Genomic DNA, 27,816 nt, shown 5'->3' with positions numbered 1-27,816 from the left:
TATATATATATATATATATATATATACATATACACACATAGATACACACAACAATATATCTGGTCTATCAGTGGGATACAAAATGTCAACTATTCAGCCTGGTGGAGGTATGCGTGATACTGAGTGCCATTCTAGGTAGTTGTAGTAGTATTAGTAGTCGTCATAGTGTTTTTTTAATTTATTGTTATAATCATCAATGATTGTTAATGTCAATAATTATTTTGATTGTGCCATATTTTGTAAAACATTTTTCTGAGAGACTGCTATGCCAATGAACTTCAAACTTCCTTCATAGCGTTGTTTCAAGTCATGATCCTGGTGCATTTCCTTCAACTATCCTGATTGGTCCAGCAGATTGGCTCTCATCTGGTAATAATGATAATTTGTTTTCAAATTTAATTGTTATTTTTGAATGAAAATACATGTATATATCATGTGTTACAAAACACCATGATGAACAACTTGTTACTTTTTTCCAAAAAATATCTCCTTTGATAGCAAATGACTGATAGGGGGCACAAAAGTATAAAAATAGGACTTTACATTTAAAATCAAGATTGATGTGGTGAGAGCTACAGATATGCAGAGCTAGACATGTATGTCATTTTTAGCTCACCTGGACTTTAATCCGGTGAACTTATGTGATCTAGCAGTGTCTGTAGTCCGTAGGTGAGTGAGTGAGTTGGTTAGTTAGTCAGTCCATAAGCGATTTTGATGAAACTTGACCACTACCTTCGATACCTGTGTATGGACCGCATGAAAATCTCATGAATCACGTGGCGATTGACTATCTTCCACACCATCTGCATCGTCATGTGATGCCTGGATTAGTCCAGAGCAACTCACCTTACCAATGGCCAAGGTCATGTGGGGATGCTCAAGCTTTTTCTTCACTTTAACTTTAACACCGTGACCAATGTGGGTGGATGCTTGTCGAAAAGTTGGCCTTACCGACTAGCAAGTCCAGCTTTTTTATTGTAAAATTTTACTGCTTCAATGAAACTAATTGGTTCGAATTTTGATTTGGAAATCTTAAATTAATTAATATTTCAACATTTCAAACATCTTCAGAACTGCTTTACTGATGGATACAACATTTTAGAGACATCATCGATAGAGTAGGTTGCTTCATGTTTGCAAAGGAGAAGTACACCTGTAAAATAAAATGGCCAGGGTTAGGGTTAGCCGCTTGGGTCTGTTGCTGTGTTTCTCTCCAATGCCCTCATTTCTCGTCCCTCTCCAACACCGCTCAATAACGAGGATCTTTGGAGAGTGATGGGAATGAGGAAAGTGGGAAAAGGAAAAGTGGATGGCAAGGAAACACAGCAACAGACCTGAAAGAGACCCTCCCATAAGAACATGTGGCCCAGACAGGGACACACAGATGCGGTACAAAAACAGGTGAACTTACTCAAATAGATGCACAAAAACATTTCATCAACAAATTAACACAAACTATTCAACGGGACAATTTTGGAACAGCTATCCCCAGTTTTCAAAGGCAGCTTCTTAGAGCAGAGAAGATCTCACAGCACAAAAAACAACATAAACCTTCTTGAACTTGTGTGAACCTTCTTGAACTTGTGAAAACTTATTTGTGTGAACCGACTTTGTTTATTAATAGCGATCAGTGCATTTTCAATTCATTTAGTTTTGCAATGTTTTATGAATGAACAAGTCTATACTGTATTGTTGTTTTAAAGAATGGCTCCTTATACGATCCCTCATTCATGACTTTTTATTTAAATGTTGCAACTTGTACGGCTTAAATACAGGACTTTCAAAATGGCATAATCTGCCCCAAAATGCTTGGCACACATGTGCTTAACCCCTTTGCAGAAATGTTGATCGGGGCACATTGCCATATGATTGTGCGTGCGAGGTAAGGATTGTTACCCAAAATGGCCCACAAAGCTTCTGTAATAAGCCAAAAATATTTGGAAAAGTACCTTAGAGAAAGGAATATGCTTCTGCACAATGAAAGACTTGGAAAATTTTCTCAATTCGCTCAAAAAGCTGAGATCTTGCAGCTTTCTGTACTTCAAAATCCAGAAGGTGAGGGCTGGTGCAAGGCCCGAAGGATCGTAGATGGGCACGTTTTACCAAAACTCCCCAAGGATCGCAGCCAGTGAATGGACTTTGAACCTTGCATGAGTGCCTCCTGTGATCATGGTAGGCTTGGTGATATGGTTAATGGACATCTGCAGTTTGAAAGATGATGCCGTGCATCATAACCAACAAAGAAATGGCTACCGACAAGGCAATAAAGGACCTCTTCATGACGTGAAAATACACAGATCTTGTGCCAACTATTATTTACACGGGAGCCAGATGTATCAGTCAGACTTCCCTGAGGGAGACACTGTATCCGGTGTGGGTGCTTCTCAACAGCGGTGGGAAGATCAACTTTAAAAACTATGATTTTTAAAAATTATTAATCGTGTTGGGGGGGGGGGATGGTGAGTTGTGTGGCTGTTATCAATTAATGTGCTGGAGGTTTGAGGAGTCCCAAAGAGATCCTCCCATAGTTAAAGCAGTTATTTCATACTTACCTTGTCTAGTTTTACTGTCTAACTGCTATGTTGATAAATCTGCATTGTGATTGTGTGGTTAGAAATCCCATGTGTCATTTTTCTCATTGCACATTCTTTTCTACAAAACATCTGCCCCACATTTTCTTCACACACAAACACATTTTTCTCGAACCCCCTCCCACTCCCCTCCCCCTGAAACCATTTCAAACTGCTTCGTGAATGCCTGTGACAAAAGGTTACACCAAAACCTGAGGCTCACGATCCCATTCTCTTCACAGGCGCCCGAAAACTGCTTCAAACAGGTTTCGTGGATGCCAGCGAAAGTATATCGCACCAAGAATGCGAAAATCGGCAAGAAGAATGTGCCAAGAGCATGTTTCGGTGGAAGTGGCTCTTCCCATGGATGAGGGGGGTTAGGCTCAAGTGTATGGGGGGCATGAATGCGAGGGTCCTCTCATTTTTTTCTCTCTTTGTGTCCTCTCTGTCATTCCTTTCACTTTTCTCACTCGTGCTTCTTCTTTCACTCTCCTTCATGCTTTCTCAATTCATTTCTCATCGCACCATTCGTCTTCCTCATTCATTGTTTCCTGCATCTTCCTTCTCTCTATTCCGAATAGTTTCCTGCATCTTCACTCTCTTCCTTATTTCTTCACCTTCCACCCTTGTACACCTTCACTTTCACATTTCCACTTCTGATATCTGCATCGCTGGACCCTCTGCCTCATCTACATTACCCGGACATCCTACCAGGAGACTCATTAATACATGTCGTGAGTGATCCCACTTGTTCATGGGGAAACACCTGTGCCAAGGCTGTGTGAGGGGCAGGAGGGTAGCGGAGCGTGGAGGGTTCCAGTTTAGTCAGGAAGTGGCAGCCATATTCCATAAGTGTGAGGTGTGCAGGGGTCTGTCCTGTTGTCCCCATCTATTTTTCTATTCTCACCTTGCCTTTGCCAATCACTCATCTATCCCTTATACATCAGATAAATGATGCTGTACTGCACTGGAGTACTGCTGTACAACATGCTGTACTGGAGCGTGTTAAGTCATTGATAAGGTTCCAAAGGTGGGTCTGTCGCTTGGGGGATAATTTTGGAATGCATATGTGCTGTGATTAATTGTTGTACATATATGTTATATTCCATCATTGTTTTCACTCCTTGTAAATATTTGTTTGCCTGCCACTGTAAGTACTTGCATTTTAATTTCTGCCACTAAAGGCCATTTCCTCAAGAAACTGTGTCCTGATGTATTATGTCCGTTTTGATGACAGCATAAGACTGATGAGGTGTTTGGCCAGCTCAAATTCATTATCGAAGTTCAATCTTGGATGTGGTTAAGTGATATTGGTTCTGCTCGGCCAACTGGTTACGGTCTGTTACGTAATTGCCGGTACGGTTCTCCTTTTGCCTCACTTAACTCATCTGCATGGTAAACCAGCCTTGGGCGCGAATATCCGGCCAGAGTTTAAAGTTGCAAATGGTGCCCGTGGTCTCTCAAAGACGTACTGTCCTTTGGGGTTATCCAGAGGCGACGTCAGTCACAATATTGTTTGTTTGGTTCTGGGCCCACAAGAGAAATTATACTAGATTTCTGCATCTATTGCTCAAGGGAGAAGGGTGCGTGTGTGCGTGTGCGTGTGCATGTGCATCGAGTTGTTTGCTATCTCCATAATTCAGGTTTCACAAGGTGGAACGGAGTCCTCCCAAGGCTCGAAGTGTCCATGGTGACGGATTGTGATTCATGGCCTAAGTTGTGAAGTGTTGGTCGAATAATTTTGTTCCAAGGGATCTTTTCAGGATCGTCAGTGAGCCCCGGACAGCCTCCAACTGTAGTTCATTTGTGGTAATGTTCCGAGGAATGGTTTGTAGGATCTTTGTAAGGTTCTTGAAAATTATCGGGTAGAGAGATCCACATGAGTACATGCATCCATCATGCCATGTGTCAACATTGCAGTCTGGTTGTGGTGGTGTGATTTTGTTGGGTGTGTTTTCATGACACACATTGGGTCCTTAGATAAAAGTGGAGCAACGTTTGAATTCCACAGGATATCTGAACATCATTGCCAATCAGGTGCATCCCTTCATGGCAACAGTGTTTCCATCTGCGAATGGATTTCTTCAGCAGGATAATGCCCCACGCCATAAGGATAGCATTGTCCAGGATTGGTTCCACAGACATGATGGTTAATTCAGCTTATTGCAGTGGCCTGCCCAGATCTCAATCCAATTAGCATCTGTGGGATATGATGGAACGAGCTATTCGGAGTAGAGATCCAGCAGCCAATTTGACACAACTGTGGGAAGCATTGGAGTCAACATGGACCAACATCCCTGGGGACTGATTTCGACACCTTGGAGAGTTCATGCCCTGATGAATTGAGGCTGTTTTAAGGGCAAAAGGGGATGCCACTCAATATTCGGAAGAAATGGTGTTGCTTACACATTTGCATACGAACCGTGCTTGCCCATTGTCTCTGGTCGCTCACCTGCATTGTCTCTGGTCACCACCTGCATCCTTTCCATCGCAGGCGAGAGGAAGGTGGCAAAGCACACCGCCTCCCCCTTGCCACCATCATGTGTTTGTTTCACACATACACACTCTGTACACTATGCAACATATAACTCTTTTGTTCTGAAATAACTATTGGTTAATTAATTTTATACCTCACACCTCACTCTACTCGATGACATTGTGTTTGAAAGGCACATTTTTCTGACTCTTGGTTTGTAGTACATTGTTGGTAGGCAGTTACAATGTCTTTCAACTAATTTCTGCCTCTGATGAACCAGTTGTAAAATCCTCTGAGAACATGCTTGTCAGGAGTCTGGATTTTGTCGATTCTTGTTGCAAGCCCAAAGATGATGGCATAATCACTCTATGTTTGCAGATAACTGACCTTAAAATACTGAATTTAGTTTGTCTAACAGCTGCTTTTGTCATTCATATGGTCAGAGATCAGACATCATCCAATAAGGTCTGTATTTTCTGTCATGTTTTGAAAATCACATGAAACACTTCTGAGAATGTCCTTAAGTTTCCCTTCTTTAGGACCTTTGCCAAGGAAGCTTCATTTCGAGTTAGACCAGAGAACTCGAGGAATTTATGGAATGCGTTGATGGTGTTCCGCTTTGCTGAGCCCCAAACAGCAGGCGATGGTGCAGTTATCACCAGGAGACTCCTTTATTTGCTTGAAAATATGGAGTTTGGACATTTTCTTTTCATTTCTAAGTCAGGGAGGATGCTATATTAACGGAAGCTGTATTTTCCTTGAGGCAGGCATAGTGTAGTTTGTTTAAAGCTCGTTTTGAACATACAATGAATTACTCGTGTCGTGAAGTCAAACAATGCTTTTAAACAACATAAAGTCAATAAGACGATTGTGACCATCATAAAAAAGACGTTTTGAACGTTTGCCCTTCGTCACATTAAAATATAGCCCTTTTGTTTCAGGGCAAAATATAGCCACAGCAGTTAACATATTCTTATCAGCTTTCAGTTCAATCAAACCAACCGGTTATATTTTTATGGTGTGTGTTTGGGTTAAGGTTAGTTATACAGATCTGATCATGGTTTCATGCTTGTGGTTATGGTTCTACATTTGCAAACTATACTAATAGTCTATGAGCTATAGTAATGGTGCTTTTAATTATATCTCTGAGGCCACTTGATGGTTTGTAAATTGGAATTTTAGGCTGAATCCAAAAATCTTTTTCTGAATTGCCTCAATTTTTGCTTTTTGGGTAAAATAAATCCATTTTGTGGTTTTCTTGGACAATAGTTTCAATGTTAGTAGAAAAAGTATTTATTTATTTTATTCGGTTTTATTGAACATGTAGCTACCCACAAATCTGAGGACCCAAAATGTAGGTAATGACCTGTCAGACATATACAAAGATGCAATTACAAACGAATACAATTACACAAGATCACTAAAGACAAAAACAATGGTTTAGAAAGAAAGGCTTCAGTCTGTGCAAATCGAATGAATCTCTATTTACATATTATCATCAATTAATCACTTGATATCCAACTATAAATTTTGGAAGATGCCTACTGTACAAATTCAGTGCCTTGTCTTGAGATAACTGTTCGAGATGTTCACCATTAATGTTACCCCATTTCAGCAAAACAATGAAATAATCGTCTTTGCAATATCGTCAAGCAAGGAGGTACAATATACGAGTATACATACAGTAACCCTAACTTGCCATGTAAGTTTGTTCAAATTAACATGTTATTTATCAAGGTTACTGCGAGTGAAGTACAAGCAAATATACAATCCACATGACTGAAATTGTCAAGATGCATTTTGATGCGTTCAGCACCACCACAGCAAAGAAGCAGTTGCCTCACAAATGTAGTTTTGGTTCTTCAATTTGCTCATCAAGTATCAAATGTTTATATATTGTTTGGCGTTGTTGGTAAAGAGCTGACAGGATATCCTAGACCTAGAGGTATGCATACTTGCCTCTAAGCTCTAAGCCATCTAGCCTGGTTTTAATCCTGGTGATTCATCAATGTGTGTGCCATTCCTCCAATCCATCCACCCATTGGGACCATACTCTGTGCAGAGCGTTGGTGCGGTCTCAGCAGTCTCCTTGGCTATTGGGCACAATCCTGGATGGGTCGCCACTCCGACACAGAATACCAGCAAGCTGGCACTCATTTTGCCGACCTCTGAAGGATGACAGGCAGAGTCAACCCCACCACCCTAACCACTAAACCAATTCCAGGCATATTCCTCCAATGGACATTAAATATATCATCGTATCCTTCACAGGGAGTAGGCTAGCTATCGCTGACACCTTGAGCAAATTCAAAATTCTTGCCCTGTCTTCTTGTGTCAGAGTGGCAATCCTTCTTAGATTGTAACCCCAGATATGGAAACTGCTTCAGCAACACCGACACACTGTACTGTATGGAGCATGCTTCTTGATCTGGGTGTTGTTGATGCTTTTACCTACATTGAGACGCAAGTGGGCTGGCAAGCTGTGGTCTTCAACGAGAAGAATAATGATAACCTTTGTGTCACCAGATCTGATTATTACTAATATACTAGCAAAGGTAAACGGTATTGCCGGGCCCTTCCCCTCCCTCTTCCCACCTCCTCCCACCCCACCCCTTCTCCTCCCTCCTCGCACCTCCTCCCTCCAGACTCCCACCCAAACCCCTACCTCTGGACTCCTACCACACCTCCTTCCTCCAGACTCCCACCCCACCCCCTACCTCTGGACTCCCACTCCACCCCACCCCCTATCTCCAGACTCCCACTCCACACCTTTCTCTCCCTCCTCACTCCTCACTCCTTCCTCCTTCCTCCACCCTTCCCCTCCCTGCTCCCACAAAGGAATTTTCACAAGGTGTATATTAGGAGAACTTGGGTAATGTGGTAACCTGTTTTTTCTATCAACTCTTCTTTCACCCTTGAGAGTTATGTCTTGAGATGAGCAGTAAAATTACCTTTTAAGCGATGTTTCGGTTGGTTTGTACTATTTTTGATTCATGAATAATTAGTGATTAGCGCATTTATTGAGAGGTCAATAAATGTGAGAGGTCATGTGACTCCTTCTTCACCGAGCTTACCGATCGTTGTGAAGTTATTTCTCACATCTGATACCATATATGACAATCGTAGCTCACCATCTCACCAATTATATAGGTATCTTGGTTGAAATCTGAAAAGAATTGGCCTTTTTATAAAGCACTAGAAGCATCCGCTCCCTACGGGAGTGGTCGGGGGGGGGGGGGGGGTTATGTTATTACTTATTTTCATTATTCAAATATGTAAGTCAAAATAACTCTCCAAAACACCTCTCACTGCATAATTCAAAACACGTCACTGCCCTGGAAAACGTGGGGACAGGAATACTGTACTGTAGGCCTTCTATAAAGGTTGGAAACTTGTAATACCCTCTCCCACCTGCCACATGATACACATTTACAGAGAATTGTGTCGGCTCACAAGACCACCAGCAAAGATATAAACACCCCATTATGCACAAATTGGGATCATGCTGATACTATCTATGCCTGGTGTTGGCTTAATGGTAAGTGTGGTGGCTTGGGATCTGAGGGCTCTGTGTTCAAATCCTGCTTAACCGTTGAATTAATACAAGGTGGGGTTGACTCAGCCTGTCATCCTTCCGAGGTCGGCAAAATGAGTACCAGCTTGCTAGGATGATTGAGCCATTCCAGTATCCTGTGTCGGAGTGGTGACCTGTCCAGGATTGTGCCCAATAGTCCAGGAGACTGTTTTAGCAGCACTGATGATCTGTATAGAGTATGGTCCCAATGAATGGATGATCCTATCTCGCAAGTCTGGATGTAATTAGCCCAGAAGTATTGGAGGAGTCACGGGACGAACGAACACACAAACAAACACACACTGGCCTGTGAATTATCGTAAGGATTGTATGTATGGATTTTCTCTTGGAGATGGTAAACCGGTGGGGGCTTCTTTGTTTTTAAGTTATGAGTTGTGAGAAAATTCCTGTTTAAAATCCATAATAAGGTGTATCATGTTTTAAAAAGAAATGTGATCATATAAAGTTTTGTCACGATTAAGCATGGGAGCTCAGAGGAGGAGCATCACAAATAAACAAACCATCTCATTTGCTTTTATACAGAAGATAACATTCCTCCAAGCTCTGAATTAAATGCCATTATAAATGAAAGCAGATTGCACAAAAAGGTAAAACAATGCGATCTCATATTAAAAAAAAAAATTCTAGATTTAAATCGATCATATGCAGCCTGTTCCATCCTGCCCAAAAAGAAGCTAAAAAAAAAAAAGACTGCTGTCGACTGTATCGCCATGGCTCGCAAACGTAACAAACATTGAAGAATAGCACTCAGAGTTGAACAACCGTCATTCCAAATATTTAAGCAAAAAGACAAATAAAGCAAATAGAAAGATAAGAGAATGGTGAAACAGGGGTGTTCCATTATCAAGCAGCTTGTGGAGAGCACTAGTCAAGTTGCTCAAGCACTCCAACAGAGCAGTTGATAAGCAACGGCTGGCTTGGCAAGCGATTAGCGATGTATTCAATGATTTGTAGGTATGAAGATTAGGCATTGAATCGTATGACTGATGAAAGTGAAAAAATAAATTTTGAGCACCTTTATTGTACAGAAGCCGTTGTAGCCTATTCCAAGGCAAGGCATTTTTGAGCAGGCTGAAACAAAATGTCGGATTAAGACCCCGAAGAGGTGAAAACAGGCTGACCAAGATCGCACACCACCATTTGGTGAGGCTTTTTTTTTGTTTTTTCTTGATCAGCCTTGATTCTTTTCTTGATTCTTGATCAGTTAATTATATTCAAAAAGGGGTGTTTAAATTTACCCAAATACCCAGTTTTCATTCATGAACTCCTTGGTGTTCCCTTGGTATGCATGCAAAGTTTTGGGCCACTCGGTTTCATGGTTTTGGAGTTAATGAAGAGACACACAAACACACACCCACACTGATATTTATTATTATAGATTGCCATCTTGGTAAGTCTACTACAATTGCATGATTGCCAAGTGAGCTGAAGGTCTTTCCTTGTGGTGGCAGACTTTAGTGGGAACTTCCTATACTTCAACATCATCATCCATTACCTCATACCAGTAAGCCTTGCCATCATCCAGTCAAACAGTGTGCCTTCAGATATGCTCCACTGCCATTCTTATACAAAGCACTGTAATAGCTCGCAGCGTCTTCAGTTTAGCCAAATTCAGCGCCGCGTTAAAATCTTTCGAACACTTTTGGTGAGGATGATCGATGGGCTTGTGTATGAATCGCATGGAAAGTCGACTCTGGGCAAATTCAAACATTCTTGTGTGAATACATTTTGCCAAATGTTGCTGTTTGAAGAATACCGCATCGTGGCACATGCATCTTGACCAACTGGCTTGTCAGTTTTCACTCTTTATTCCAATTTGTGCATCAGTATTGATTTGAGAGGTTTTTTTTTGCCTCATCCACATATGCTCGTGTTATGGGGATTGGTTACATTGGAGTTGCTAAACATCAAAGCCAGATATACGAGTAAACTGATGCTCACTGCCAGGCAGAGCAGTCTTTCAAAAATAAATAAATCTTGTGTCCCTTGCAAATTTAAATTTTTCCAGTCATTCACTGTAAATCCAATTAGTATTATGATGAGAAAATCTTATGAGCTATCAAGTATTGCAGGATTTTAATCACATTCTTTCTTCGTAAATTTCTCACATTGTTTCCTGACGATTTAAACACAATGTTGTCATTCCATCTTCACTTCTTCTGATGTTGCCTTTCCTATGCTCAGGAAGTACAGATTTCTATATTGCACCTTCTCATTGAAACAAATGAGTGTCTCTTGAATACCACCGATGACTTTCTCAAAATTACTGTCACGCTCAATACGATGATGTTCACGGGATGTCCTGTGTTGTATCACTTCTCATGGAATTGAGCGATGATACACCTCCTCTTCACATTTATTATCTGTGTGAATACAGATATGCCTGCCAAGTGCGAAGGAACATTTGCTGTTTGTTGTTCCATGATCAATTCCACTGGCCTTCTTGTGAACGTCTCACTGCTACGTCTGATAGGCAATCCTCCAGAAGAAAACATTTCATGTGCACCTGGATGAGTTTTCTCACCTGGATGAGTTTTCTCATTGTTTAGGAGATTGAGCTGAGAGCTTTTCATTGTTTTGATAGCTGTTTGCAAAGGATATTGAACAAGTATATGAACAGGTCCAGGTCATTGGTAGGTGTAGCACAAAAAAAAAATATATATATATGTATGTATTAGTCTGACCAGATCCACGTTATTGCAGGGACCAGTATTTAGTAGTTTCACCATTTTGACCCGATTGAGATATATTTTTGAATTTTCCATACACGTGGATCCTGAAGCAATGAAGCATATTTTCTGAATTTGGCAAGAGGATGTGTATCTTGTTAAAGCAACAACTTTGATTGCCATTGTCTATTGTTTCACAACTGCCAATCAAACTGATCTTATGATGCAGTTGGTCTGAAATATGCCGCATCAGTGCCGTATATAAGGACATTGTGGCCATCTTTTGATCTCTCCATGGAGCGCTGTGATTGGCCGATCACAGTCAAGTGGTTTCAAGGCACCTTGTTGCCCCCCTCCCCCTCCTCCTCCCCCACCCCCTCCCCCTCCCCAATTTGAACAGCTCTATGCTCAACAAATACAAAGAAGGTTGGCTCACCCATTGCTCAGACATGGGAATGAAACTCTTCATCTCTGGAGAATGCTACTTTAGAAAGCCAAACACCAGCTGAAAGGGAAGAACTTATTCGTGAAACTAGTTGAGCAAGCTGATGACCTCACCTATTCCATCCTGCCATGATGAGGATAAACTGCTCAAAGTTCTACACCGTGGGGCGACACATCTTTGTGTGTAAGCAACAAGACATTTAAAAAGCATCATTTCTTGATTCTGTTTCATACAAATCCCCGAATGCACTCAACACAAAGATAGTGCTCTCTTTTCTGATCCCCTCCTCCAAGCAAACATATATTGATTGCCAGTGGAAACGCAGGCTTTTCCTCCATTATGATGTCCAAGCTGGCCATTCGATGTGTTGAATTACGGCCATAATACGCTGAATTTAGCTGGAGCCGAAAGCCAGTCGGCATGTACGAAATTAAATCGGTGAATTCGGGAAAAGTACTGAAAATATCATCTTTGGATGGCATTCAAAGGGTAGAAAATGTCTCTATTCATGTCACCACGTTTCATACTCATAAATTGCATAGATCTGCAGCGATAAACATATTAGTACGTGTATGTGCATTGGCTCCCATCTCTCTTGTACTGTGCATTCAATGGATTGTGGCTCACTGGGGAGCATGGCAAGGCACCGATTGTTCAGTTGGCTGGACTCTCTTTATATACGGCACTGCCCCAGATGACTGAATTTTACAGATGAAGCATTTGGGATCTCAGTAATTTGACAGAGTTGTACTGTTGGAACTGTATGTGCGTCAACTGGGTTATACCTGATAGAGTTGTACCTGTTCTCACTGCCAACCATAGGAGCAGCTAGGGCCTGTTCCCTGATAAGTTTTTGGAATTGCAGTCAAATTATTTTTTTATCACTCTTATCAAAATAAAGACCAATTACTGCACTGCAGTCCCATGAAGGAAGCCAGACAACAATACGTGCGCATACACACTCATATATATATATATATATATATATATATATATATATATATATATATATATATATATATATATATATATATATATATATATATACATACATATACATACATATACATACATACATACATACATACATACATACATACATACATACATACATATATATGTATATACATACAGGGTAGCCCGAAAGTTACTTTACCCCTGATAAATTTCTCGCACTTCCCTCCGTCCCTTCCCCTCTGCCCTCGCCCCCTCGCCTGCTATGGTATGCGGAAACACTGACTCAGAAGAATGATGGAGCACATACAGATACAATGACAAATTAATTTTTGTAAGTACTGTACAATAAAACCTGTATATTAAAAGAGTTCAAGAACAATGCTTCACTGGGAAGGGTAAAGTGACTTTCAGGCCACCCTGTATATACATAGAACAGGATAGAACGAACATCATAAATCTATGTGGAAAAATTACGTGCCCTGGTCAAACCCAGTTACTCTGGCAAACCATACCATTGCTCTGCTATCTGAGCTATCTGGGCTACACACCAGCTGAGTAATGCAATTCTTCGACATATACAGGTGCCACTCTCTTTCCCCTACTGCTTCCGGGGCACTCACTGCCAACCATAGGAGCAGCTAGGGACTGTTCTTGAGAGGGTCTTCCCCCTGTGGGGGGACACATCCATGTCCGCTATTAAACACCACAGGGGGGGCAAAGTCATATAATTACAAAATGAACAGAATAGAACGAACATCATAAATATACGTGGAAAAATTATGGTCCCAGACCAGGAATCGAATCCAGGTCCTCTTGCAAACTGTACCAGTGCTCTGCCATCCGTACTGGTGCTCTGCCATCTGAGCTATCTGGGTGACCCACTGGCTGAGCAATGCAATGTCTCTTTTTTTTTCGGAAAATTGCATTGCTCAGCCAGTGGGCATAGGCCAGATAGTTCAGATGGCAGAGTGCCGGTATGGTTTGTCAGAGGACCTGGGTTCAATTCCTGGTCTAGGCACATAATTTTCCACATATATATCTTCTTCTTTTGGCTGCTCCCGTTAGGGTTCGCCACAGCGGATCATCCATATGATCTGCATAGTGATTTGGCACAGGTTTTACGCCGGATGCCCTTCATGACGCAACCCTGGTCGCTTCTTACGACACAGGGACATGGTACACTTATTTTAACCGGGGCATACCGGCCCAGTACACTGGTACTCACTTTGCCGACCTCAGAAGGATGACAGGATGAGTCAACCTCCTGGTGTGTATTAATTCAAGCGGCCAACGGGGCTTGAACTCAGGACTTTTTGGATCCCAAACCACTACCCTAACCACTATGCCAACACCAGGCTATATAAATGTATGTATATATATATATATATATATATATATATATATATACATACATACATACATACATACATACATACATACATACATATCAAGCAAACACATATTATGCACTGGTACTGACTAAAAGCTATTTTATTTGAAGTTATAACCTTAATTTATAAGCAATTTCCTGATTTCCCAACTGCCCGGATCAACAGCTGAGCACCGTCTTTCATCGAGGTTTCGATCCTTTCAGCCCAGAACCTCTCCAAACAGCAGATCCACAATCCCAGTCACAGATCCACATCAGTAGATTACTCAACATCAGTGGACCCACAACCTCAAAGTTGTGATATCCTGTGATAACTGTGATGCCCTATATTTTTGCTATCATCTTTGGGTGGGTTGGTGCAAACTGATAAATACTTGAGCATGGAAATATGGGCTTTTTTCACAGTGTACACATTCTCCCATTTCTTCCAGTGACTTTATCTCGTCCTTACTCAGTCAGCCTGTGTGTACGATGCAAGTACAAATCTTTGACAATGTTGCCATAAAGTCATCCTTCTGCAAAATACAGAATGCTCAGAATGAGTGTTTCATTGACATAATTACGTGCTACATATAAAATATTGTAATCGTGTGGGATTATAAATGGCCATTCGGGTTATTTATATATTTTACCTCCCTGACCATAACATTGGTAAAGAGAATCGTTTTTCCACTGTACTGCCAAAATACGAGGTCACAGTAACATATGCGGGTTACCTCCATAACAGTTATTTGTATGCCACTGTCAGGATGTGTATGTACATTTGGTGCTATTTGTCAAAAGATAACTAGATAGATATGTGGCTCATTGATAAGTAATTCATGAGAATCATTATACAGGTTGAAGCCATTACGTCTTATTGTTGCCTGAAATTTCTGTCTAACCTTGGTGATCTTGTTTACTTGTATTACGTTTTGATCTATTTGTCAGCCAGGTCCATCGCCTTCATTTTGGTCCCTCATATACATCGGGAGCTACATGTTCAAGAATATGTAAACTTGAAATTACTTTTTCCAAGTTCGTTTGGAAATATGGTTCAAGAAAACTCGAAAATGATATTTTTTTTTCTCTGAATTCAAACAAATACTTCCAGCAATTACAAAAAAAAAAAAAATTACATTCAGCTTGAAATTCTAATTTGGAAACAACCCTCGAAGCTTTTGACCTCGCATATGTAATTAAAAGTGTCCCATATCTTCGACAATAAAATTCACTGCACCGACAGCCAATATTCTTTGTCTTCACAATGTAAACTAGAGTGAAGTTGATGGCACACCATCACCAATCCCCGTGATACCAACCTAAAGCACAGTTGAAAAATGGCAAAAATGTTCTACCAGGAATGACCCAATATGAAATTATGAGTCAATCTTTTTCCCATTTTGATTCCTGTGACCCTAAGTCTCTATCCCTTGGGGCATGAACCGGGGGGGTCAAATCCCCAAAGATCGTTACATATTTCATGCATCCCCAATGCTAATTGCATATACAAAGTTTCGTTAAAAATGTGCCTGTAATTGCACCTTTTGCTATTTGACCTTTTGATCCTGTCCCAGGAGGTGGGGCCAAAAATGATACTGCTCACCACCTTCTTGCCATGTGGTGATCATAAGAACCATGCTTGGTGAATTTCTGCACGAATGTTTAGGAAGAGATAGCTTGACGGATGGACAGGCAGACAGATAGACAGATGGAACCGATTACAATATCCCCCCATTTTTTTCAAAAAGCGTGGGGATAATAAGTAAGACAGGATCTTCCATAACTTCTTTGCTGCACATAGATCTGTAAGCTGTTAAAATTATAGTTTTTGGACACTCAGACACAAATTCTTTGAACTAATGCATTGTTTGTGGGAATAGACTAAATGCAGTATTTGATGGAAAAAAAGAACAAAAAAACATCTGGATATTAATTTAAGTAAATGATTTTTTATGTGGTTTGTCGTGTTTTTTGAAGACTGACAGTAGTGATGCTAGACTGGTTAAAATGTGGATAACTACTCCAGCTTGAGGATCAAAGTACAAAATAGGGTGGTGTTATGAACTTGCCAGAAGGCAGAGATCACAGAGAGATGTGCTTTTGTATTTTTTTTTTGTCTTTGTATTTGCCAGCCTCACATGCTGGTAAATGTTGGCATTGTTCACGAAAACGATCTCACTGTCGAGAAATGGTTATAAATAAATTCACATCAATATTCATTAGCCTGCAGCTGCAGCCTTTTAAGAATTGTTCAGAAGTGTAAACAATTGTAATAGGAATTATTCGGTGAACGATATGACATTTATGTTATCTCAACATTAAGGTGGCCAAAAATATTTGTGTGCTTTCAAAGATCAATAATGTCCCCCTCATTGATGCTGACTTGATTGACATCATGGGATTGAGGTATATTGGGATCGGGGAGAGAAGGAGATCAAGGGGAGCTGGGGGACAGGGTGGGAATGTTGAGAAACAATATTTGTTCCATTTCCTTTTTGTTTCTTAATACCTTCAAACAAGCATTTTGTCATAACAGCACACCTGCATATGATGTGATGCCATTTTATCAGATGAATATAGTGGAGCGAAGGATGTCATGTTTTGAAAGCTTGATTGATTTAACTGTATAGTATCACAATGGGTTAAAGGTATGCACACTCACCTCGATGCTGTCTAGCTTGGATTCAAATCCCGACACAGCTATAAACTATCATCCTGGTGTTTCACACTCAAGGTGATTCATCAATGTGTGTGCCGTCCTTCGGATGGACATTAAACTGTAATCCCATCTGCCAACACTTTGTTGACATAAAATATCCCACTGTGTCCTTCGTAAACAGTTGGCGAGTTAACGCCGGCACCATGACCAAGTTCCAAAATCCTGCCCAAATGACTGCTGGGTAGGCAATGTCAAACTACCCAGTATAACTCTTGCCAAGAAACTGCTTCACCAGCACCGATGCTCTATATCAGAGTATGTTACATCACAATCAGAATGAAAGTACAGTATCACTCAGAAAATTGAAAACATTTTAGGGAAGGCATCTCAAGAATAATGAAAATCTATTTTGGAGTGGTGTCTAAAGTTTAATTTCAAGTAATAACCATAAACATCAACAAAAAAAATTTCCTAGAGAGGTTTAGTAATATTTATTACAATATTGTTGTCAACATATTTTAAAAAATACTTTTTAACCTCTGTTACATGAGATGCTTCTCTTTGCCTCAAAATATTGCTCAAGCATACTATTTCTGTAAGTCATTATCCTCCATATTTACTTTGCATATATGAAGCAAAATGCGGGGTTTAGCAATTGGTTCACGTCTGTCTGTCCGTTCATCCGTCCATCCATCCATTTACAAATGTCGGTTTATGATCGAGGAACAACTTGATTTGAATTGAATATTTTGACCACAAATTTGAACATGAATCGGAAAATGAGCCTTTAGCTCTGATTCGTCCTGATCGCACATGTGCAGAGATGAGTGGGAACTTTTTTTTACTCTGTCTGCTGTTTGGCAGTCAAACAAAGTTGAAAATCATTCCAAACAGGAAACTCACTGTTTATAAGGATGTCATAAAGGACACAAACAACAGGCACAAATAACTCATGTAATGTGTTAAATAAGATGGTGTAAAAGACTGCATCAACACTGCTAAACTTGTGGAATTAATTTTTTATATGACCTTTAAAATCATTATTTTATTTCAAATTAATTCGGTATTCACACCGTATGGGTTAAGATGTTCTATGAACTCTCTCGTTACTTGCAAAATCGAAGATTTTTCAAGTATATTGGTTAGTCGATTTCGTTATTCTGTCTGTCTGTCTGTTTGTCTGTCTGTCTTTTGACTACAGGTCACAATTCTAAACCGATCTTCATGAAACTTCACCACATGGTACAGTTTGTCATAAGGAAGAAGCCTATTGTTTTAGAGGTCAAAAGGTCAACATAGGCCAAAGATCAACAACTAAGGTGAGATTTCTAAAATCCTCAATTTTCATCCGATTGACTTGAAATTTGAAGAGGATTTATATTTCAGGTCACAGAATTCAACAAAGAATTATTCTTGAGGTCAACATAGACCAAAAGGTCAACATAGTCCCAAGGTCAACAATGAAGGTGGTATTTCTAAAATCCTCAATTTTCATGCAACTGAATTGAAATTTGAAGAGGATTTATATTTCAGGTCACTGAATTCAACTAGCCAAGTATTTTTTTTAGGGCAACATGGACCAAAACGTCAAGATCGGCCAAAGGTCAACAACTTCGGTGGGATTTCTAAAATCCTCAATTTTCGTCTCATTGATTTGAAATTTGAAGAGGATTTGTATATCAGGTCACTGAATTCAACCACCAATTATTTTTGAGATCAACATCGGTCAAAAGGACAACATAGGCAAAATTTATAAAATTGTCACTTTCCATCCGATTGACTGAAAATTTGAAGAGGAGTTGCATATTTGGTTATTTAATTCAACCACCAATTATTTTTGAGGTCAAATTTGTTTTAAGGATTTTGCAAGTATCGTGCTCTGCACAAGATCTTCTACTTGTTTATTATTCGCTTGGTTGGACAGAATATTTGTCCTCGTACAATATTTGAAAACAAAACAATTAAAATATAATGCATGGATAAATTGCCAAGCAATAAGTAGTGTCATTTTGGTGTTTTGTTGAGTGGTATGATTGCATTTTTAATACATCATGCCATAAACTGAAAAAAGGAAAAGTGATTGCAGGATGAGCTCCCATTGAGTTTACAGATGATTTTTGATTAACATTGATAGCAAAATACTGTATTTGAGAAAACATGGATTGGAAGTCTGTTTTGGAGTTAACTGTGAGCAAAACTTGTCAATAATGCAATCCTACCATGTGTCTTGTGCATGCATGTTCTGTGTGGGTTATAATGATCATTGAGCAAAAGGTTTACCTTTCGCTGTGCATGGACAAAATTAGACATTGTAGAAACATACTCAATGAGTACTTATGCAGTTATAGTGGTGGGATAATCTTAAATGTTTGTTTCATTTTCCTTGACGTTTTTGTGCCTTCTTTGACCCAGCCTATCCATTTGACAAATGGCAATGCACCATCCACAAAGCCACATCCCAACGAGCTCATCCTCAGTCCCCTGGTTCTACAGCCGGAGTCTTTGCCTGATCGAGAGCGATTTGCTGTGCTCATTGATCATCTCTGTCAGGTCGGACAGCTGTGAGACTGTTAACTTTGCATGTAAAGGTGCCTGTGTGACAAGGATTTGTCAAGAAACAGATAAGTGGAAGAGTAAATTGTTCCTTAAATCAGGCATGCTCTCGTCTCCCACATTTAGTAGGTATTCTGGAATGTTTTTAACAAATGTTGAAAATTAATTTTTGGTTATCATAAATTTTATTTCCAGTAGGTGTGTGCACCAGCAATTATTAGCCTACGCACCGCCAATGTTTAAATGTACTTCAATATGCTCAATTTGCTCCAAATTCCCCCCCCCCCCCCAGGCAAGTATTAAACAATGCTAATGACCGTTAGGAATGAGGTTATGCGTTGAATAAAGTCACAATTGGGCCATAAGGGTCTTGATATTGTTGGGGGCAATATCGTGCATCACACTTGCAGCCATGGCTGGGAGAAATCGTATACAATGGCCCAAATTTAAGTTATAAACAATCTATATTTGCAGTCCACATATAATCTGATGGCTCACAAAATCAGATTGGCAATGGGATACATTGTTCATGTGTAATGACTCATTTAAGGACCTGTATTAGCTAAATATAATTGTGGCAAAGCAAGCAGTTTCCCTAGAGACCAAGCAAATTGAGATGGCTCAGACCTGATTGTCTGTGGTGGACATGATAAAGGAAGTCGTGTTTCCTCTAAATTTCTTTCAGTTTAGTGTTGTACAAAAGTAGCGACTTAAAAAAAATGTAATCACACTAAATAGTTTGTGGTTGTAATAATTTTTATCTCACATGGACTTCAGTCTGGTGAGCTTATGTGATCGAGCAGTTTCAGTGAGTCGGTCAGTCAGTCAGTGTGTCTCGAAACACTTCAATCATTAACGCTTGAATCAAACACACGATTTTGATGAACGTTGGCCACAAGCTTCATATCTGCTGCCTAATGAAGATGCATTGGCCGCATCAAAATGTGCATTCAATAAGGGGATCTATGGGCGGAGGGAGTTGACCCCCCCAAAATAGGTATTTGCTCTCTTCTCCAAAACTACTCACACAATTTTGATGAAACTTGACCACAACCTTAATCACCCGTGATGTACCAAAGGTTGTTCACGGCATAAAAAAAAAATCAGGGTGTATGGGAGTTTTTGGGGGTTTGAGTGACTTGCTCCTAATCCAGGTGAGCTTCAGGATGCGCTGGATGGCCGATTCTTAGTTCCTGTAGGTGTGCACCATGAAACGCCATGCTAAGCTATTTATACACCTTAACATGGAGTTCGTCCAAGGTGGAAAACTACTTTGGGGAAAGGAGGGGGGGGGGGAATGAAGTCACTACAATTGACTCATAGCCCCCCTGGCAAGTTTGGTTGAGATTGGATAAGTAAGTACTGAATGTATTGTAGACAGACAGACACCACATTACGTATTTCAGTGCGATGGTCATAGGATTGAACCCACACACATGCATTGTTCTGTTTTATCTTCCACATTACACTATTATTGTTTCCTAGTCATGTTTATGTTTCTATGTTATACAGAATAACTTGCTGAAGTTCTGGGAATAGAATGATCAGTGTTTCATCTTTAATTATCTTTGCTTACCCATGCACATACTGTAGGTCTGGTGTCCAATTTTGTCTTTTATCAAGGTATCAATCAGAAGACACCTAATAGCATTAACAAACATGACACAAAAGGAACTCGATGCATTAATGACAGAAAATTGAGCGACTGCCCTGATTTTAGAATCTCATTTCTGATTCTTCAATTTTGTGTTGCTAGTTCCCATACATTTGAGTACTATGGAAATGTCACTGTGCTTCTTTTTATGCTTCTCTTTGTGCTAATATGTTGATAAAGTTGCCGGAGGCATTATGTTTTCGGGTTGTTCATCTGTACGTACGTACGTACGTCCATGCTAATTTTCTGTGTTTTCTCTGCAACTGCTTATCCGAGTGACACAAATTTTTCACCAGAGGTGCGACTACTCATGTAGAATGTTTTCATGATAATGATGACATCATACTGTAGGTCATGTGGTGTGACAGCCATGTTGGAAAAAAAGGAAAAATCTTGGACCTCTGTATCACCGAAACCGCTCCAAGAAAAATTGAAATTTGGCACATGTCAAATACTAGCCATGGGAAATGTGATTTTTTTTGATGATGTCATAGGTGACTTAGTTATGACATCATAATTGCATATGTCAAACGTTTTATCCGATTAGTATGAAAAAATTTGAGGGTCATCTCGGGCTAAATTGTAGAGGGAGAAAATTGATGACGTCATCGATCATGTGGTTCGGCAGCCATATTTTTTTTTAACATAAAAACTTTTTAAAATCTTCTTCTTAGAAATGGCTGAACAGTTTGAGGCGAAACTTTACAGGGATGATCGGCTATCCATGAGTAACAAAAAGTTCTCCACCTTTGATGTCATAGGTCACGTGAGTTGGCAGCTATAATTTTTTGAAGAATAAACATTTTAAAATCTTCTTCTCCAGAATGGCTTGACAGATCGAGGGGAAACTTCACCCACATCTTCCGCAACCCTTGGGGATACCAGGGTGTTCATGAAAAATTAATAGATCACACGGTCTGGCAGCCAAATTGGATTGAATGAAAATCTTTTTTGAAAATGATTTCCCTTGAACCGCTTCATCAATTGACGTGAAACGTCGCAATTGTGATCCAGAAGTCATGGGGAATATATGTTTTACATTTCATATTGATTGGACACATGATTTGGCAGCCAGAGTTATTTAATATTTTGAATCTGGGTTCAGGAATTTAAATCAAACTTGGTAGAGGTATGTATAATGTAATAATGTGGGTGGAGGCATATCTGGCGACGTTGTGACATCGAAGCGTGTCCTTCGAGTTTAAACCTTACTTTGGAGAGTCTTGTATATTTAATCTATTAAACAGGATTGTGCAGAGAGAGCAAATTAACCTTTCAGTTGTCTATAGTTTCTAGTTTTGATTCTTGACCTAACTATAAAGTATGGCAGCACTGAACTTGTTGTTTAAGGCATTTCACCACAAGCTTTAGCTTTTTGGAAAAGCCCCTACACTGTCACACAAATGTGAATTATTAATTTTTACTTACCCTTGTACAGTGTAAAGAAAAAAAAAGGCTATCACCATCATAAACTGTTGGAGTGGTTCTCTGCAGGTAGGGCATTCCATTGCAAAGTTTGCCTTCTTTCGGATTAATGTAGAGCTTGGTGTCACTGTTGATAGCAATAGCTGACGCTTGTTAAAAATCCCAATGTGTCTTTTGTGAAGAGGAGGTGATTTATCACCAGCACCCTAGCCAAATTTTTACTACCTCTGGAATGGCAAAGACCACCAAGTGTAATTCTTGCCATGGGGTTGCTTTAGCATCACAGAACATGCCTTCATGCAGAGCACCACAGAGAAGGAACATGGAGATAGCGATAGAGAGATAGAGATAGAGATAGAGATATATGTTTATCACGGATTTGATGTAACGTTTTCATTCTGCTTCTACTTTGAATATTTAATTAATTATCAGCCTGATGCAACTTCTTTGTACTGCATTTTATTCCAGGAATTGGAAAACAAAAGTGATTAGTATGTCATGCTTTTAGCACAGTGCATTGAACTTTCTGAATGTAGGGACGTCCAGTGGAGGAGGTGGAGTTGGGGAAAGATGAGGATTTGCCAGGAAGCCTGGGTTTCAGCATAGTTGGACTCCGAAGCAAGCAGCAAGGCGAGCTGGGCATTTTCATCCAAGCCATCACAGAGAGCGGAATTGCTCACAGGTAACTCAAAAACCACAGCCTTAATGCCTGCAGCATAAGTATATGAGTATGGTTGTTTGCACATTGATGGATGTTTTGAAGTATGGTTACTCAGCCATATATTGTTCAGCTTTTTCTTGATTCTGATGGGAAGACAATCTTAACAAGTCATTCTTTTCAAACAAGTACAATAATGACCTTTTCTCAACATGAATGGGTTGATGGAAGACATTAATGTTCCAAACTCTTCAATAATACTGTCTTGACTCTTGAGAACCAAATGCTTAGATCACCGACACTATGACTCTCATCCATACAGGGATGGGCGGTTACGAGAAGGTGACCAGATCCTGGCAATCAATGGACATGTGCTGGACATTGGGGTCTCGCACCAGTATGCAGTCTCCCTGTTGCAGGGTGCTACGGGAAGGGTACGGCTCATTGTGGCCCATACACCTTATAACGATGATCCGATGAACGGAGGCGTGGATGAAATCTCGACATCGAGACATTCGGTTGGTAACATAATTATTTGTCTCTGTCAAAGAGTTGAACTATCGTTTTTGTGACCAGTAGAATATTCCTTTCCAAAGTTTTTGCATATGCCTCTCAATACCACAAACTTGAATCAAACTTAAGCAGATGATTAAGATTTATGAGGTTCTAAATATCACTTTTTATTTCTGTCCAAAAATGAAGCCAGAACGAGAAGCGAAATGGCAGAAGAAATATATTGAAAGTGGAATGGTGGTGAACAGGTGGATGGATAAGACTTGCAGAACAGCATTATTAATGAGAGTAAAATATAATATTGTTATAAAAATGATAACGAGTTTCTGGTTTGAACTTTCTTACCTCTTCTTTGATCGGCTCTGATCCTCAGCTTCCAGTCCTCAACTTTATTTGATTCCAATCGGACGAGAGATAAAAAAAAATACTGAGATTGTAAAGACCATCAGAGCTGGAGACACAACAGTATCAAGAAGCTTCAAACATTGTCCCATTTTTTTTTCCAGGGATGGTTTGATGTTTATTGATACTGTTGAGTGATTGAGTTCTGGTTTGGATTTTCTTACAGTTTCTCGACATGCAGACAACTCTTCCAAAGCTAACTCTACCGGCCAGATTGTTTTAAATCCCCCTATTTAACTGTTCGTATTTACATTGTTATACGTTGTTGTTTGATTGTCCTTTCTGTCTGTACAAAGTCGAAGCTTGTGCAACAGCTCGAACACAGAGCATAGCAGAACAGGTAGAACACAATGGAGAGTCGGGAAACACAACCAATGTGGTAGAGGGACACAACAGAGGGACATGTGGAGGAAGAATAGGTGAGGGAGAGAAGGATGCAGGCAGTGGAGGATGAACAAGCTGAATACAAGCTCAATCCCTTCAAAAAAGGGGTTGGAAGAACAGTTAGAGGAAACCGAGGATGAAAAAGTGATGGAAAAATTACATGGAAAAGTGGATGCAGGGAGACAGGAGACCATGCACTGACCTGGAAAGGAAGGGATTGACTTGGGGAAGATTGATGATGAGAGAAAGGATTATGCATGTATATGGGAAATGGTGATCAGAAATTTTGAAACTCTGGAGGGAACAATGAGAATGAAACAGATGAAGGAAGCTGGTTCCATAAATGGGAGAGAAGAATTACAAATGAGTGGAGGTGAGCAGTGAGCTTGGAATTTGGGAGTTTCTTGAGAAATTGATGACTGGCAGAATGCATGCACCATGAAGAAACCTTGGAGGTGTATGTGTGGGTGGAGGGAGGCAAGGGGATTTTTTAAATTACCCTCAATTTTTCTCCTATTCACAAAGGGATGAGCAGTTGGTCACATCCTGGCAATCGACCCTCAAGTGTCCCAAACGTTTTTGTTTACTTGCTTTTTGTTATTTGTTTGCATTTTTATTTCAGTTGGCCTCAAATACTTGCATATACAGTATGTATCCCACATCCCCATTTCCTCCGACTCCATCCCAATCCACACAGGGTGCAAGTATTTTTGCTACTAACTGTAATAATTTTAATGCAATTACTGATACTATTCCTGAGGCTGGGTTTGCAGTTTTTATGGCTTCCGTGTCTGTTCTGCGTTCACCTGCCAATTGTGTCCATTCCAAAGCAAAAAAAAAAACAAAAAAAAATACTTCCCTTATCCCACCTTTGTCTAATCTTATTTTGATGGACACATGCAATTTCATTTGGCTATTTTAAATTTCAAACTTTACCCGATGAAAGTGGTCAGAAGTCCCTTTTCATCACAATTGGTCAGGTGAATGATGGTGAATCGACAATTCGCAGTCCAAAAAAAAAACCGCACTCTTTCCCCGGCATACCTTGGGCCTCTCACCTTTCTTGCGCCGGCGTGCCATGTACCTTGTGTGTACATATGCTGTTTGTGCTACAACAATCATTGAGCAATAGGTTCATATTTCGCTGTGCATGGGCAAAATTACACATGATGGAAACATACACAACTAGAACGGCACTCGGGAGAGTGCATACCTACCTCCGCCAGGGTGAACAGTTTTCATTTTGTATCCCAATGATAGGCTGGATACATCCATCCATTGGGACCATACTCTGTGCAGAGTGTTGGTGGTGCCTAAGCAGTCTCCAGGGCTATTGGGCACAATCCTGGACAGGTCGCCACTCCGCCGCACGATACCAGCAAGCTGATACTCATTTTTCTGACCTCAGTACAATGACAGGCTGAGTCAACCCCACCTGGTATTAATTCAACAGCCAAGCAGAATTTGAACTCAGGACCTGAGGATCCCAAGCCCACTCCTCTAGATAGCCTGGATCCAGATCCGGATCACCACCAAAGTCAAATCTATTTGTACCTGTCACACCCTACCTATCCACGAAGTTTCATCTGAATCAGTCCGTAATTTTTTGAGATATCTTGCTCACAGACAGACAGACAAACAAAATAAACCAATGTCACCCGCAGGGTGACCCATATCTTGCCAAAAGGTGACCACGTGTGACTTCTTTAAGGTCACACTGAGGTGAACAGAGCTGCTATCCACCAGGAGCGACTCCTTGAGGAAAATCTGCCTACGAGAGATTCTGATGAACATCGTTCTACAGAGTAACCATGAAAAATATATTTGCCTCATAACGTCACCAAATGACGTCATAATGTCTCAAGCTTGACATATCTAGAAAGCGCTCATCGAGGTGTTCAATTTGAGGTACTACACGAAATGGTTCCGAAAACTTGAAAATTTGACCTTGGGGTCAAATATGTTTGACCTCAGGCACTAACCATGAAGGTCAAGGCCAATCGCCACCAAAAACGAATCAGCTGAGCGCCAGACCATATACTACATTCCCATAAAGTTTGGAGACGATTCGATTAAAATTACTCAAAAAATAAGGGTTTCGTCGACTCCCCTGATTTGCGACAGTGACCTTGAACTTCAAAATTTTATGCGCTGAAAGGAACCTCTATAGGCCTCCGATATGCGAAGTTACAAAAATTTCCAATGATAACTGTGCTCTGCAGAGTGATTTATACGTGATTACAGATTAAAAAAAAAAAAACATTTGAAGGTCAAGGCCAATCGCCACCAAAAATTAATCAGCTGAGCGCCAGACAATGAACTATATTCCCATGAAAGTTTGAAGACGATCTGATCAAAATTACTCAAAAAATAAGAGTTTCGTCGACTCCCCTGATTTGCGACAAAGTGACCTTAACCTTCAAAATTTCGTGCGCTGAAAGGGACCTCTATAGGCCTCTGATATGCGAAGTTACAAAAATTTCCAATGATAACTGTGCTCTGCAGAATTTTTTATACGTGATTACAGACAAAAAAAAAACAAAAAACATACAAGCTGACTAACATATCTTGCAAAAACTTCGTTTTGGCAAGATAAAAACCAATGTCACCCCCAGGGTGACCAGTATCTTGCCAAAATGTGAACATGAGTGACTTATTTATTTGATTAAAGTTACTCAAAAAATAAGGGTTTCGTCGACCTTGATGCTTGACCTTTTTGTGACCTTGACCTTTATATTTTCGTACGGTTAATGGTATCTCTCCAGGACCGTTGTACATGAAATATCAAGAGATTTTGATGAGAACTGAGGAAATCAAATTTTCATGAAAAATCCGTTTTTTCGTCATGACGTCATCAAATGACGTCATAGCGTCAAACTTTTGACAGATCTGGAAAGCACTTATCATGCGCTTTCATATGAGGTCTTGCTCGATATGGTATCTAAGATTGCAAAATTTGACCTTGGGGTCAAAAACTTTCGACCTCCAGCGCTAACCATGAAGGTCAAGGCCGATCGCCACCAAAAAATTAATCAGCTGAGCGCCAGACCATGAACTATATTCCCATGAAGTTTGAAGACGATCCGATCAAAATTACTCAAAAAATAAGGGTTTGGTCGACTCCCCTGATTTGCGACAGTGACCTTGACCTTTGACCTTGACCTTGAAAATTTTTCTCTGCTGAAAGGGACCTCTATAGGACTGATATGCGAAGTTACAAAAATTTCCTATGATAACTGTGCTCTGCAGAGTGATCGATACGTGATTACAGACAAAAAATAAAAAAACATACAAGCTGACTAACATATCTTGCAAAAACTTCGTTTTGGCAAGATAAAAACAGGGGTAATAACATAACCTCCGTCCACCTTCGGTGTGGAAATAATGAATACTTGCAGTTACATTGAACAATTTCCCAAAATTCGGACTCGTGTAACCCATCTTGGCACAGCAAAAGGCAACTGCCCTTCCAGCAAAGATATGT

At 40.2% G+C, this 27,816-nt stretch overlaps 1 protein-coding gene across 6 annotated transcripts in view; it reads left to right on the top strand.

Moving 5' to 3' along the window:
- The window catches only part of LOC147032942 (multiple PDZ domain protein-like), a 239,163-nt gene that overhangs the window by 39,886 nt on the left and 171,461 nt on the right, over nucleotides 1-27,816 (top strand). For all 6 annotated transcript variants that reach the window (XM_085870979.1, XM_085870976.1, XM_085870977.1 and 3 more), the window contains exons 4-6: nucleotides 19,156-19,293; nucleotides 22,912-23,057; nucleotides 23,356-23,551. In XM_085870979.1, coding sequence (XP_085727105.1) covers nucleotides 19,156-19,293; nucleotides 22,912-23,057; nucleotides 23,356-23,551 — 480 coding nt within the window. The remainder of the gene's footprint in view (nucleotides 1-19,155; nucleotides 19,294-22,911; nucleotides 23,058-23,355; nucleotides 23,552-27,816) is intronic.

The sequence above is a fragment of the Eptatretus burgeri genome, chromosome 2 (assembly GCF_056783735.1).
Source record: "Eptatretus burgeri isolate ZD-2024b chromosome 2, Ebu_testis_v1, whole genome shotgun sequence".
Lineage (NCBI taxonomy): Eukaryota > Metazoa > Chordata > Myxini > Myxiniformes > Myxinidae > Eptatretus > Eptatretus burgeri.
Note: the sequence above shows the minus strand (reverse complement) of the source record. Positions and strands in the feature narration are given on the sequence as shown.